This window comes from Prenolepis imparis, unplaced genomic scaffold (genome assembly GCF_030444845.1).
Source record: "Prenolepis imparis isolate NDT839.2.m4 unplaced genomic scaffold, iyPreImpa1.0 SCAF_15, whole genome shotgun sequence".
In the NCBI taxonomy this organism is placed as follows: domain Eukaryota; kingdom Metazoa; phylum Arthropoda; class Insecta; order Hymenoptera; family Formicidae; genus Prenolepis; species Prenolepis imparis.
Window position 1 is genome coordinate 2,896,066 of NW_028141173.1, and position 16,470 is coordinate 2,912,535.

The following is a 16,470-nucleotide window of genomic DNA, read 5'->3' on the forward strand; positions in this document are numbered from 1 at the left end:
CTCATATTATATCGTCAGGACTGTGTAAAATAGTATTATATGTATAATAAGGAAAATTAAATGCTTTGTTTCTCTCTCTTGTAATTTTCATGTATATTTTTACTCAGTCCCGCGTGGATATTTAAATTTAAATATACATTACACATACACACACACGCATGCGAGTGAGGTGATATTAAATTAGTGACAAAAATGTAAAGAAAATCAAAATGCAACGTACCCTCGTCAAATCGTTCTCCCCTGACTTGAGACGTAAAATCAGGAAGGACGACGACAAAAATGAAAAATAAAAAGAATCGTGTTAATAAATAAAAAAAAGGCGAATAAAATACGGCTCACCATGTGTACAAGTAATGAAATAACGCTTGCGGTCGGACAATGTGTAACGCGAACTAAAGGCAAACTGTAATTCAAGTACGGCTTCGTACAAAACGAAACACATTTTGCGAGACGCAAAACAAATAAATAAAAAAAAAAAAGAAAAAGAAAAGCGAACGTGCAAACGTGAAGTGCAAGCGAGTAACGTGCATTTTATAATAATAATAATTATTAATATTACTATTATTAATGATTATTAATATATACCTCCTGAAGGACTCGCTTGAGTTTCAGGAGCATCGTCTTTATGGAGACAATGTCCTGGAACATGTATTGGTACGTTCCGCGATCTATCCTGAGGCTCGACTCGTCCCCGGAATCGACGCACGAGGATGAAACCTGCGGATCAACGAGAGACATTTTGCATGAGCTTGATAAACTGAAAATTAAATCTCTGAGAATATAAAAGAGACTGCAACTTACACTTCCCGACGTTCTCATAGGACTAGAAATTTGACGGTTGCGCATGTTGTCTAACGAACGCGGTGACTCTGTTCCGGATCTACTGCGTAACAACCTTGACATCCTGTCACTTCCGATTCTGCAACAAAAAGAGTGAAACTCTCGTCATCTCTCTACTTATATGTTGATATATATCTGTACGTTCTCGAAGAGGATTAGCATTTTTTTTCAGCATTCTACAAATTTATTCTTTTCATTCTCCAAAGTGGAATAGAAATGATTCATCATGCCATTCACATACACACATTGAAATATAAATATAGTATAAAAATATAGTATAAAATATAGTACACAAATGTAGTATAAATATTAGTATAAAAATTACACGAGATTAAATTATAATATAATAGGCAGAGAACGCGGTGGCTCTCGTGAAAAGAAAAGTCATGACAATCCCTCTTCAGGGGGAAAAAAAAACCGAGCAGCATCCAATTTTCTCGCTACATATCTCTCCTATATAAACGCTATTCGGAAATATCCGACTTCGCTTTCTCCGGATCAGACGAGGCAGATTCACTACCTTCCGGGACTATTCTTGGCTCGCGCGGCTGCCGCGGAGGAAGCGGCGCCGACGACGACGACGTTGCTGGAGGAGGAGGAAGAGATCAGGGCTGACGTTCTGGGTTGTCTCGGCGGCGGAGATCCGTTCGTAGGCGTCGAGCTCTCGGAGGAGAGGCCGGAGTCGTCGCGTCCGTCCTCGCCGACGATGACGTTGTTCTCCTGGACGCGAACCCGCGTCGGCAACCCGGTGGTGCGTCGTCGGGCACCCTTTGAGATCTCGGACGACGGGGTGGAGGCCATTGAAATATGTATCTTCGAGCGGATGAATTATTATCCTTGGTCTCGCGAGTTTCACTAAACTCACTGGTGACACAGGAAACACAGGAACAGAGTCGAAGGAACTTTTAACACCTCTTTTAATCACAAGAGACCCATCGGTGTCATTAGAGAGTCTTGTCACGAAATAATGTTATTGTGTACAAGCATTTATTTGTTTAATTTAGTTAATTAATTTCTTTCTTAATCCATAACTTCCAGTTTCTACAACTGTTCTTTTTTAATTAAATTAAATTGATTATAAATAAATCGAATAAATTAGATAAAACTCATTTAATTTATATATATATTTTATAATCGTTTCGCGGTGTTTATCACTGACAGCTGAGAGATCTCAGGAAGTCTCGTGTCTAGGCGGGAGCGACGCAATGTAAATAAAGGATGGACAGGCATATTTAGCCGGACGGAACGGAGTGTTGCGGAGGGTGAAATGCGAGGAAACGCACGCGGTAGCGGTAGGGAAAAGAGAGGACTTAGCGTAAGAACCTAGAAGAGCGAGAGAACACCTCGACGATGAGTAATTCGGTGCGGATGTGCTATCGTAAGTCGCGGTCACTTTCCCGAGACGAAACCCTCTAATTACACAATCACGTCGCTAATTACGGAAATTCAATCACGAACGTATATATATTCCCGAGGACGTCGCAAATGAAGTTATACGAGATAATGACGCGTAAATGGAAACCCGTAGACAGGTCGATAGACAGGTAAATAAAGTGGAGTCGAGAAAGAGAGAGGGAAAATAGATCTGGTGAACAACACAATATACTTTGATCTAGATCTTCGTTCGGATAACGGTAACGTAATATTTTGCGGGCTGATTAACGAGCCGATTTTTTTTCATTAATTGCGTACCGCGAGTTATTTATCTAAATTATTAACAGCCGTCGAGTTATACGCTCTTGCTCAATTAGTTTCGAGAAACGCGAGGATAATTTAGTTAATGCCACCATTTATTTCACATTCGTTTTGTCGCGTGTCTCTGCCTCTAGTAATTAACGTCTTCGGCGTCTTCCTCATTTTCGTCTCACGATCCTTTTCCGTTCCTGCTCGTTAGCGATTCTTGCGACTCTTCTCTCTTTCTATATATATATATATATGTACTCTTTTCTCTTCATTTTCATAACAATATTAAACTCGCGAACCCGCGAAGAAGATGAGTCATTCCGAGTGAAAGTTATCTTGCTGAAATCTCTTTCGGGATACTTATGTACTCGATACATTTTACGCTGTTGCTAAAGTTTTTGCATATCAAAGAAACAAATAAATAGCATCGCGTTATATTTACTTGCACATATATTTGTAAAAAGCGAAGCTCGCAACTGACAGTTAATTAATTCCAAAAATCGGAGCACATCGTCGCAAAATTAATTATAGTTTTAATTTTAGGGGTGCAAATTTTGGCAATTTCTAAAGTCAACATCGCGTGAAGCGAGTGTATGCTAATTTCATCGATTTATCCTGGATTCGAAAAATCAATATAATCCCGTGTATAGATTCTACTCGGCATTATAAGCGAATCTTAATGTCACGTTAAATATACAACCGCGGCCTCGCATCGTGTAACGCAGTAATGGATCGTATCTATCCGGGGTTGGAACGACTCACGCGACAGCGATGACGTTCGTGGGATGAGAGATAGTCGAGAATAATTTAAAATGGAAAAAAAGCACAAGAAAAATTACGTTGTTTTTGAAGATTAACTACATGTGTCACGTTGACATAACGTCAAATGTTTCTATACGAGTCTCAATTGGAGCTGGACACTGACCCTCACAACCGGATCATCATCGTTGCCCTTTTAAGACCCATGTAAGATCATTTGACGTTAAAAAAAGCAAAGAAAATCATGTCGTTTTTGGAGATCTATATGTCACGTTGACGAAACGTCAAATATTCTTATACGAGTCTAAATTGGAGCTGGCTGTCAACCGGATCGTCCTCGTTGCCCTTTTAAGAGACTCATGCAAGGTCATTTGACGTTACTCTGACAGACGTTTTACCTTAACCGAACGTTTCCCTAAGATCGAAAAGCACGTCATTAAACCATTATTGACACCTAACGCTCACTGGAAACCCACTGTGAATCACTCACATCGAGAAGGCAAACTATATATTTTTCAAAACAATCAATCAGTCACTTCCAAGCGGAAGTCTCGTCATCGCGCGAGACCGCGTCCCGACCCGATGGGCTCTCGGCGAGTCCTTACGAAGGACTGCGCCGAGAACTGATACACGTGGAATTTTAGGCGACGTTTTCGACCCACAACGGTGGGTTCCGCGTCTATACATTAACCGGTGCATCCGGAATCCGACCTGCGACGGTCGCCGGCAGGCAAACAGGATCGCGAAGGACCCCTCGAGGGGATACTTGGGGAACGCGTGCGCACCTCGCACTACGTCGACGAGGCTGGTTCGATATTCGCTATCGTGGTGGACGAGCCAGGTGGAGAGAAGAGAGAGAAGCGACCGAAGAGAGAGGTAGGGAAAAACAGAAGGAGGGGAAACAGCTGCAGACGATGTAGAGGAGAAGGTAGACGCAATAACGGTGGGGATGATAATGCAAAAAGCTGCGGGAACTATCGAAATTTTTTTAGGCGAAATATTTCTCGACTTGCCTATATATTCTTCTTTCAATAATTAAAAGCCTTTCCTATCGAAAATTTCTCTCCCCCTCTATTTTTTACATATTTTTATTGTATTATATTAATTTAGATATATATTTCAAACGATATATATATAATCAACTCTCTTGTAATATAATACGTTATAAATATATTAATATGTATAATGTATTGTAATTTTATATAAATATATTAGAAATTTAAATTTGACTCACACAGTCCAGATTTCATCAAAATTGATGAGATATTCGAAAAAGAATTCATTATAGATTTTTTCTTAATAAAAGCCTCGTAAAAAAAAAAAAATAATGAATCATTAAACTCATGCTATTCTTGTATAATTAAATTCGGCGATGCGATGAATATTTATCAGCTGTCTACTTTAATTGGATAGGCGTGATATGATAAAATTAACGCCAGTCAGATCAACGACCAGCTCTGTTCATCAATAAATAAATTCTCGATCGATATGAAGAAAATTGATTCAATAAATAAACCATTATCTAATCATATATCTTCTTATCTCAATTTCTTAGAAACTTATGGATCGCTTATGACAAAGCCTCGCTAATATAAGGATGACTAATTTATTATCGAGCCTTATCCTGATTGTGACTCAAGTATTTGATCATCGATATCGAGATTATAATATTAAAACGTAAATAGCAATTGTCAAGAGAGTAGATTCCATTTGTTCGAATTATTTCATCTTCCTAAAAATTCCCCCTTTCGAATTAACATACAACTTCTCAAAAATTGTCGCGAGAACAATTGAAAGGAGCTAGACAGAATAAGAACCCCATCCTGCAACCGACTCTCATCTCCGAAGTAAACGATCAATACTTTAGCTAGCCGCGTCCTTTGGCCCTTAACCGCATTTCTACCCTCCTTGGCGATTCTCTCTGGCTCTGGCTTTTTTCACCGAGATCCCAGACTCCGCCGGCGCCGAGAGTCCGAGATTTATGAGGGTTTTTTCATTCCAAACGGCAGCTGACTCGCTCTTTGCGGTCCTTTTATCACGAGAGAGAGGAGTCCATCGAAATTTCAGTACTCTCGGGAAATTTTCAAGGGTTCTTTCGTCGATCATTCACGTCCTAATAGACACATAATCACGCGCGTCTGAACGAAAAGATTTGACAGAATATGTTCAACATGCTTTAATAATTATTATTAATTAATCAGAGTTAAGAGCTAAGTGAGTTAAAGTTAATAAAGATGGACTTTCTTGCGCGTCTCGTTTACAGCTGAGTTTTGCAAGAGGCTCTTTTAAGGATTATCGACTATTATGAGCAATATTTTTCCACTGTCTACCGCAGCTCGTTATGTTGCGAGAGGTTTTAGTAAATAGACCGAAAAGGTTCACCGTTACATGGCAAAACCGCGAAGGAGATAGCTCCGTGTAGTTACATCGAGCGAGCTGTTTCCGCCAAGGCAAGCGCGCGAAGAGAGAACTTGAAGAGAGAGTAGCATCTCGGAAAATGATATAATAACGTGCTCGTCTATTTATTTTTCAAGAACAAATAGCGATCAATATTATGCATGCGTCATTCCTATCAGAACACAAAGAGACAAAATAGCAAGTCAAATAATAAAGCGACTCGAATTTTTAAAAAATCCTGTAAAAAAAACTTTCTTTCACCAATAATTTAGGCTCCATTTAATCCTTCTGTCAATGAACTGGTACCCGGGTACCAGCTTGTTTTTAATACATTGTACTAATTTTTTTTATAGTATTTTTTATTATCCATACATTGATGGAAAGGTGACAAATTATGCATTGAAGAAGGATTAAGATTGCGTATTATCTCGTCGCGGATCAATACGGATTTAATACGTCCTTTGTTACAGTCGCGATAAAAATGGCTACCAGCCAGACTGAAAATTCGACAAGCGACACGGAAGACTTGTCCGCGAAATGACGAGGGAAGAGAGCAGAGAAACACCGACACGGCTAACTAGTAACGCTCTGATTAACGACGAAATCGGCGCTGTTCAGCTCGGGCTCGATCGTCTTCGTGGTATCGCTCGATATCGGTATACGATTTTCCTCATCGACGTTGACGTAACATGGAAAAGCTGGAAACAAACGTGGCTATGTATTTACGTCACACACATGACATTCCAGTTCACATCCTCGAGCAAATATCGATTCACATTATATTCGCGAGTCTCTTGTTACATCAGAGAGATGTAACAAGAGTTTGTCATACGCGGAGAAACTGATTTAACTACTGGGGCTTAAACCGCAGCTTTTAAAATATGATGGACCAAGATTACAGAGGAGATCCGACCCTCTTTCGGTGACTTACACGGGTGGAGATGTATAAATAAGAACAAGTGGTTCTGCGAACGAGAGGAAGTGTGTTTTAATAATGCAATGGAGGATCTCGTATGCTTATACAATAGCATGTGGAGGAAGACAGAAATATGATATACAATCATGCTTAATAACGTCGTATTAACTGTGTTCTATAGAATTATATAGTCGGCACCACAAAACGCCTTCTCTCTTTCTCTCGCCCGGTCTTTTACAACTTACGGATACAACGAGTACATACACCTGGTGGATACAAATATATACTTGCGTGTACAAATGCTGTGAAAATTCCTTTGACAGCTGCTAATTTTGCTAAATCAATTCTAGTGCGAATTCGTAGCTCGTTTAAAAAAAAAAAAAAAAAAAAATTTTCTGGATATTCGTAGGATGTATAGGATATCTGGAATGTCTGAGCAATGTGACATGCTTGACAGATAAACTAATAATCTGTCATAATTACGAGAATCGATAAAGGGAACGAAAAACATTGGAATTGAAACCAAAGAAGAGAGCAAAGACAGAAGAAACTGAACAATTCGACGCGAGAAGAAGCAAGAGAGATAAAATTCAACGAGCTGTTATTATATTCAAACTCGGAATATGTGTATGTTCTCGTACTATGCTAGAGATAAGTATAGGTATGCGTGTTGCGTTAACATGTGTCATTATTGCGACTAGGTATAATTACTGTGCTCCGCATATATGTATATCGGGATTTAAGGATGCATATATAATCGCAGAACTAAAGCTATATTGCTTCCTGACATTTCTTGAACTCTCTAGCCTATATTCTTCAAAATAAAAAAAATAAAAAAATATATATAGTATTTTTATTTTCGCAATATCGAGTGTGAAGCTTAAATAAAGTAAGCACCTACTCAAAGAAACAGGTCGTCGCTCTATCTCGTTTATGAGAAAACGAGGCTGACCATTTTAAACGCAAGGAGGGATCAAACTGTGAGTACAATGCTACGCACGATAATCATATTTCGTGGTTGCTCGTACTAGGAATCGTACGTTAGATAACGGTAAAGGTAATCTTGTAAGGCAGGAAATGAACGATAACGCTGGGAAACGTTTCGTGGATGCTGTCATAGTCCAAAAGGATAATTACGAAAGGAAGCTACGAGAGAACGCGCGTTTTACTGTAATGTAATAACAGAATCGAAACAGTTTAAAGTTTACAAACAACTGCTTTGAATTATTTAGATTTTAGATAATTAAAAATTAAATAATTAATAAATACAAATATGTATTGCATTAATTATTTAATTCTTAATATATACATATACTTGTATTGATAAGTGTGTATATGTATATCAATTTATAGCCGCGTCGTTCTCATCTTCTACAATGACCTCGGAAGAAAGAGTGACATCGAGTCAAGTTTCACCGTATACAGAAAAGGAGACCACTCGTCTCTTCTACGAAGCTACGCATCTACACCTAACAGCAGTTCTCTATAATGTCACGAGAGAGTATACGATTGATTAATTAATACTTGATAACATCGCGGATACCAAAGCGTGATTATCTTTAGCGCGCTAATATCTAGGTATTTTAAATAGTGCGAATGATTATATTTTTATTGTGGAAAGCGACGATCATCAAGACAACTAGGAGGAGACGACTACTACAAGGCTCCATCGAAACAACAGTTTGGATCGGTGTGTGTTTGAGTGTCGCGACAGGACGACAATTTTTGGAAGGACTCGGCTTTCGACCACCGTATTGGAAAAATACGAAATTGGAAAAATAATCTCTATCACCCTCGCAACTATACGTCTCGTCCCCACCGTGTATTCGCTCTGTGCTGACGCACTGTACTAAGGAGCCGCTCAAACAAGGGTCCTTTAGAACAGCGCTATTTATCAGAACAAGGCGAGTCGACCAAGGTGGGTCTCGGGGTGGGTCACTCTTTATTCGCGTACTAATGCTTCGACTACACCTCGACTATACTTGAGAGTTGGTTAATTTTTACGACTATAATAAAGACGCAATCTGTGTAATCTCGAGTAAGTTGCCTGACTCTTGCAAAGTGTCATGCGTTAAGCCATATTTTTCCTTAGGTCAAAGAAAGGCGAGTAAATTACCGAGATAATGAATTTTAGATTCGCGGGAGAGGGGGTGGGTCGGAGGACTAGTACCCTTTGAGGTAGCATCTTTCCCATCCAAGTCGGGCTTAAGAAGTTTGGAGGAGGATGGGGACGTATATAACTGGTTATTATATATTAGTATATTCCTCAGGAATAAAAAGAAAATCGATACTTCGACAACGCACGCAAGAAGGAACACAAGTGTTCAAAACAAATGATATATGTACACCAAGTCTGTCAAAAGGATTGAAAAAATTATATCTACAAGTTGACAAAGTGTACAAAATTATCAGACTAGAAATTACGTAAGAAAAAGTTCTTACATTAAATAACAATAATCGCGCGATACTCATCCTGTGTAGAAATTTTATATATATATATATAATTATATATATATATATAATTTTTTTAAATTCATTGCAAACTACTCTAACTAAACTTTGAAACTGCGTACTGGAAATAATATATGTCACTCCCTTATCTTTTTTCCACTTAACCATAGCCTAAACAAAGATCGCACAGGTCAGCATAAAATCACGATTAACCGCTAAATTGTTTAATTGCGAAACCGCGTGTTATCATCGCTCTTATACTCTCAATCACGCCCGCTTCTCTCTCGCTCCTGATAACTGTCTGATATCTGTGTCTGTGTTAACTCGCGAGTGATCGCGCTTAGATAAAGAATCATTTCCTGTTCATATGCGACAAGATTATTACTTCATCTCGATTGTAAAAATTCATATCTTTCGTAAAACTTGGTAACTCGCTGCATCCGCAGCTTCATTTCAACGTGACCAACTTTTCCGATTTCCTTCTTTTTTTTTTTTTATATTTAAGAGACACGATCACTCACGAGTTAAGCCTGCGTCCGTGTACTATCATTATTACTGTAATCGGCTTGCGGTTATCGGTTTTGCCTAGTCGACATTCGAGGGAGGATCGGCGAACCCCGTTCGCTAGTTAGGGTATGTCAGCTGGTAGTAGTCTCCACCCGCGGAGTCCTCATCGGGGATTTGCAATTGCTTCACCCGTTTTATTAGCGCGCTAGAACACAGAATACTGTCGCTGAATTGTGGCGTCTGATGTGGCGGCTCAATTTTGTACAAGCAGGAGGGAGGGAGAAGATATTATCGCGTTCGTACGTCTTGAACGTAAAAAATCTGACAGTAAAAAAAAAAATAGATGTAGTCGATGTAGTAGAATTAATTTATCATAATCTCTATCTCTTTTTATTATCTATCTATTCTATCGCTATTTGAATGAAAAACGAAACGAAAACGAGTGACAAAATAGACAAGGACGAATGCTCGACGAAAGCTTCAAGGATGTCGATTAAAGTCGGTCTGCAGCGGAAATTCGAGGGAGGACAAGTCTAACAGAACTTGGAGATATTCTTTCTTGTAGAAAAAAAAGAGCGCCGCGAAAGAGAGTAGGCTGTTATGCGCTTGTGGCCATGACGCGCTCGAAATTTACGAGGACTTGCAATTATTGTTGCAACAGTACGATCCGAAGTGTTGCCTCTAAAGTGCTTCATGCTCCGGATACGGAAGAGATATTACGTTCCGATTAAAATTCCGAGAAGAAGAACGGAACTTTATTACGAATAACTTTCCAACCGATTTTTTTTTACGATCCTTTATTGCAATTCAATATTTACGATGCAGATTAACGTAAAATTATATTATCATATCTATTAATAATAGTCAATGATGTAAAATAAAAAAAAAATTTTAAGGGATATTATAAAACACTCTTCTTCTCTAAAGACTTTCTGTCGCTAAGCTATCATTCAATCGAGCGAAATTATAATTATACAAAAGATAGAAATCTGGAATTATTACGAAGTAAAAAAAAAAGATTTAAAAAAAGACAAGAGTATATAAGATTAAAGGGTGTGAGATATTAAGTTTTCACAATATTACAATTTCGGAAAAAGTGCAAACGATGCAATTTTCCTCGAGACAAAACTCGGTGAGATATTTCAAAGAAATATACAAAAGATCTCCAAACTTGTGTATATTATTAACTTTCTCACGTTCATGTCATTCTAGTTTACCTTTGTAGAATTTTTTGTACACGAAAAATAATATACAAAGTATAAAAAAAAATTATACCGATCAAAGTTTACGAGTGCAGTTTATATAATTATAGTGAACACAGAACATATTAAAATTTAATTACTTGGATGACACATTCTTTGTCTCCTTTCCTTCACATAATATACATCTTCACCAACTATATCACAGCATTGATAAGATATTCTTTCAATCTTGCTATGCAACTTATCATCTCTAGTTGAAAGCCTGCTACAGTTTCTATATTCTACATAAATGTATTGCAGTTTTCAGTTAAGAAATTCTGCTATAAACCCATTAAAATTAAAAATTGTACATTCGAGATTAATGCAATCGATATAATGTGACTAGAAAAGCATACAAAATGATTGATGCAAGTATGTATAATATGTGCAGACGTTCGTTCAAAATGCAAAGAGATAAAGTGATGCTGCAATTAAGGCAACCAAATGATATGTAAAAAAAAAAAAAAAAAAAAAACGAGAAAGTGCTATGAAAACAGAGATCTAATAATTGTTTCTTTATCGGATAATTATACTTTATCTACATAAGGAAATGTAACAATACGGAAAGCTGTATTATCTTCTTACGCCCCCTTCGGAGAAGAGAAACGTATCTTTGCATAATTTTACATATCATTTGTATGTAAAACGCGTCACACGTTGTAATTCTAATCACGGTAACGCGTTTTCGTCTATCATTCCCGAAGAAGCTTTGTGCACCACAAAGTTTCGCGTTTTCGAGCAATGCAAGCATGAAAAAGTTAAGTGAAAAATACGAATACACACCCAGATTCGATGGCGGCCTGATTGTTATTGTTGCCCGCTGTTGTGTTGTTGACGAAATTGTTGTTGGTGGAATTGGAATTCGCTTCCTCCTGCATATGAGCGGTGTTCAGCAACGAGCTCCACTGCCTCATCACTTCCTCGCCCTGAGCCTCCAACTCGGAAATTATAGTGGCGTCATCCAGATCGTGCAGTGCAGTGTTAGAATTTAATCTGAAATATAATGATAATAATAATTAATTTGATTGAAAAAGATGATTCTTTCTTTATAGTCGAAAATCAAAATTCAGGTATATAATTTGCTTATAAAAGATTTACATTAGCTATTGTAATGCCTACCGCTGTTGTTCTTCGTAAGAGCTCGCGTCACTGCCATCGTAATCCAACATTAAATCATCCGAGGCGATGGATTCGCAGGGCGACAAGGTATCCACGCTTCCCGTTCGATGCAAACGCTGTCCGTGATGAGGACTGTTTACCGCGCCTTTGATGTGCGTACCACCTATAAATTAAATCACAAATATATATTATTAGTGACAAAATACATCTCAATTAAACATTTCTAGATAAATGTTTATTATCCTTACACGTTTGTATGTTGTAACTTTTAAATTTGTTAAAATTATTAGACTGTGAGTGTTAGTCTCAATAAGATCTTAGCTACTTAGATGCTGATACACAATATAAATTTGGAGAGAAGGAGGATTCCAAGAATAGCATCGTAATCCGTACTCACCCGTCTTAGAGCTCGTCTCGATTAGAGTGTGGCTATTCTCGGTGATTACTTGATTCCCCATGGCGGACTGCGTCTCCATTCTAGCCCTCGAATTAGCCCTGTCGTCGAAGATCAATCCCGGCTGATCCGCAATCTCGTCGTCGAAGAACTCTCTACCCTCGGACAGGCTGAGCGAGTTGGAGGCGTTCGTCGGCGTGCCGGGACTGTCATCCTCGAGGGTGTTGTCCGAACGTTCTAGCGCGTGTTCCTCGTCCCTCTTCGAAGGCTTTCCGTCCGACTGGGTGATGCTGGCGGTGGGGCTATCGAACAGACTGTCGACCGGCGAGGTCTCGTCGTCTATCAGAGTAGTCGTGGTAGCGGCGGCGGCAGCGAATGCCGGATCCTCGATGGTGAGCAACACCGATCGCAGAGCGTTCTTCGACGCCGCGCCGCTCTTCGTAGCGACGGTGATCGCCTGCGCGTGCTGAGCGATGATGGAGTTGGAACGCTGGCACTCGTCGCTGGAGCTCAACGAGTACTCGTCCGCCATGGCCTCGCCGTGACCGTACTCGGGATCGTCCGAACTCAGCGGACTGAAGTCCGATTTTATGGACGGGATCTTCTCCGTACGCGAACGGTCCTTGTAAACCTTCTCCTCGCTCAAGCAACCCTCCTCGTATCCCTCTGAAGACGTGGTAGACATCGACGCGGTCGAGTCGGTGTACCTGTTATCCTTGTTCACGATCCGTTGGTACTGCGTAGCCCGTTCACGCACAAAGCCGGTGTTCAGATTGGCAGCGCCGGTCGCGAACGACTTGGGTAACGGGATCACGGAAATCTCCGTGACCGTGCTGTCGTCGTCTCGGACGTCTCTCACGTCGAAGCTCTTGCCGTTCACCACCATACGCAGGTTCCTCGGTCTACCGACGCCGCGTCTCCTCAGAGAGCTCTCGTCCATGTAATCCATCGACCTGATCCTGTCGTCTTCTGGACCGGCCGGCTGGCTGCTGACGCCCGAATCTTCGGTCACCGAGCCCTCCTTCGAACTGGACGAACCCTTCGACGTGGATATCTTCCTGCTCTGATTCGCTGCTGTCTTGGCAATCTTGGAGTTGGAATCGCTTACCCGCACGGCGTACTGCGGAAGCGGCAGGTGACTGGTGTGCAGAGTATACCTGCTAATGGGTTCAGGAATGCCTGAGACTCGTCTGTTCGCGTCCGCGTACTGTGTCATCGCATTATTGCCGCTGCCGTAAGCCGCGTTATTCGATGGCGACGAGCGAGGCTTCGTCGGCGTCGTCGTGCTGTACAGATGTTGCTGCACGTGCGCGACTCTGTTCGGTTGTTGTTGTTTGACAAAGTAATTCTCCTGTTGTTGATAATACTGCTGTTGCTGCTGCTGCTGATGATATTGTTGCTGCAGCTTCTCCTGATTGTAGTGAGTGATATTGTGGCTGCTGCAGATGTCGCCGACCTTGTTCGTGAACTTCGTCTGAGACTGTCGGTACCCGAAACGGTTGGTTCTGACACCGATCCCGCTCGAATCCTTCTTCGGCGGCGCCAGTCGCGGCGTCGACCGACCGGACGACGAATTATGAATCCCATTATCGTCGTCCATTGCCCGTCTGCGGTTCTGTTCCGGGCCGGCCGACTTCGATCGCGGATGCAGCAGGCTCTTCTCGCTGACGGTGCTGGCGCCATAACTCGTTATCGGCATCGGAATCCCGCTAGCGGGTCTTCGCTGAAAGCCGAAGGACATCGCGGTGCCGCGCGTGTGTGACGTGCCGCGCTTCGAAGAGTCCCGTAGATCGCCCTGGAACGGAAATTCTTTCGTTAGACGAGATGTTCGTGTCAAAAGAGTGAAGGAAATAGAGGCACGCGATGTAGACACGAAAAGAAGATTAATTAAATTAAAATATGGATGACATGATTAAAGACGAAGTTAGAGTGAATTATATCTAAATATTTTGCTCCTATTTTCAATCGTAATTTTAATTTTCTGGAATTTATATTTATGGGTTCTAGAGGATAGGTTTAATTTATTAAAGAATTGAAGCTCTTATATTATATTTTTTAAATTAAATAGCCAAGCGAATTTCTTACATTGAAATTTAAAAGAGGATTTAGATAAAATAATAAATTAAGTAATTTCAAAAGAAAATAATTTGACTGCTTAAAGGATCATAGTGAATATTAAATTAAAAATTATAAGAAGAAAATTTTCGAGATCATCTTACTAGACTTTTTAAAATACAAAACAGTTATCAGAACTCTCGTTCTCGTCTCGAGATTCCTATTACAACCTATTACGACGAAAAAAGAATTTTATATCAAGATGTAAGGTCATCAGTAGCGCAAGTCACGCATCATCAGCCGCGGATTACATCCGCGAAGGGGAGAGATCGATATCCCGGTATAATTGAGTTTTCACAATTAGCCTGAACTTTGTGCTATCGATTGTATACGATCTTAATTGCTCAATCCGAGTTGTTTCGTCCCTCTCTCCTCAGATGTTCACCTGACGTTAATCGCAAAACGTCGCATGTAAGGTTCGTGCGACTATAAGGGCTTGTTCGACGAACTTGCTACGTCGTCGCAGTCTGATATTAATCGATATTTGTACACAAATGCGTACATACACGGGGTTATATAACGGCGCGATGCCGATAGCCCATCCCATCGCGAAACTCTTTGTCCGGAACAACATATACACATTGTCCACGTTTATCGAGTCGCCGAGGAGTCGGAAGAGGACATGAATTTCGATCGGCTGTGCATGACGCGATGATTCGTGTCGTTTTTGTCTCGGGTCGTCCGAGAGCGGCCAACCAACCTCGTTCGAACTCCAGAAATAGAGTAACTACACGAGACAAATCTGAGATCGCGTTCGCGTCTCCCTGTGCGAAAGAAGCTTGATACCTAACTCCGCATTCAACGTGTGAAAACCTTGACAAGGCGATGCGATCGCAAATCAACCGTGAAGACGTCTCTTCAAATGATCACTATGTATATATCATACTCTAATACATACATCTTGCAACATGTTACGATATAAAAAAAATTGTTAAAAAACTACGCCAAGTAACGTTAACGATATCCCTCCGTCGAGAATTTTCACACCTTCCCGAGATTCTCCGGCCTCTTTCGGAAGTGAAGAAGAGAACCCGAGGGGAAAAAGAGCAAAGTCGTGTCCCGGGCATCCCTTACCGCAACGCCGATGCCCTTCTCGTTCTCCAACTCGTCGTCCTCGCATCTCGTGCTGCCGCACCGGTACTCCATGATGAACACCCGGGCCAATGTCAAATGTCACACGGCCGGTCGTCGATCGATCTCTCTCTCTCTCTCTCTCTCTCACGGGGATGGATGGCTGATGAAGCTCTGAGCTCGCCTCGTCATGTCGCGAATACGTAACTCTCTTACAAGGTCCGGTCGCGAAAAGGTGTTCTTCCCGAGAGGAGAGCCGAGATGATGACGGAGAGGAACCACACACACACACACTCTCTCTATCTCTCTCCTCTTCGTGGTCCGTCACATCGTAAGGATGGTACACGACGGTCTCTCGACGGCGCGGAAACGCGCGACGGCGCAGCTGTTTGTCGTCGTCGTCGTCGTCGTCGTCGTCGTTGTCGTCGTCGTCGTCACCCCGTCTTTCCTCCCGCGCCTCTTCCGTCTCGCTCTCTCCACCGACCTAGGCCGTCGTAGGCCGAGGAAAGCGGGATCGATCCGGCTGTCTGCGTCGGCGCAGCGACGTCGAGACGCATCAGCTCTCCCTCTCCGAGGGGTTGCTGATCTTGCGGATGCGCCCGCGCGCCCGGGTTTCTCCCGATATACAGGGTGCCTTGACAGCAGTAGGGGAATGAGCGAGGAGTGTATTATATGTGTATTTAATTTAATTTAGCTCTTATAAGTGGAGCAGATGGAGCATGATGATGATTGTCTGTATCTGTGTTTTTGACTTGATTTTTTAAATCGAGTAGAAACCTGCGATAAGACTCTCCTCTGTTTCGCGAAGGAGAATTGATTTATGTCGATGAAGGAACACGTTCCCTCTTTACTATCGATTACTTTCATTCAGGGGCGCGCCTTGTATATGAATCATCCGATTCAGCGACACGACTGGGTCTACGTCTGATCATAGTGCATCGTTATCAGGAGGAATTCCTGGCGGAATTGGCGATATA

The 16,470-nt window shown here is 41.3% G+C and overlaps 1 protein-coding gene across 9 annotated transcripts in view; it reads right to left on the reverse strand.

Annotated features, from left to right (window-relative positions):
• Positions 1 to 16,470, reverse strand: part of LOC145945858 (uncharacterized) — a 30,724-nt gene that overhangs the window by 5,171 nt on the left and 9,083 nt on the right. For 7 of the 9 annotated variants that reach the window (XM_083055066.1, XM_083055067.1, XM_083055069.1 and 4 more), the window contains 6 exons: positions 12,311 to 14,102; positions 11,914 to 12,076; positions 11,578 to 11,787; positions 802 to 919; positions 586 to 717; positions 221 to 244 (listed from right to left, as the gene is read on the reverse strand). In XM_083055066.1, the coding sequence (XP_082911192.1) occupies positions 221 to 244; positions 586 to 717; positions 802 to 919; positions 11,578 to 11,787; positions 11,914 to 12,076; positions 12,311 to 14,102 (2,439 nt within the window). Of the gene's footprint in view, positions 1 to 220; positions 245 to 585; positions 718 to 801; positions 920 to 11,577; positions 11,788 to 11,913; positions 12,077 to 12,310; positions 14,103 to 15,496; positions 15,960 to 16,470 lie in introns of those variants that run through there. The other 2 variants (XM_083055071.1, XM_083055070.1) reach the window with 2 other exon arrangements.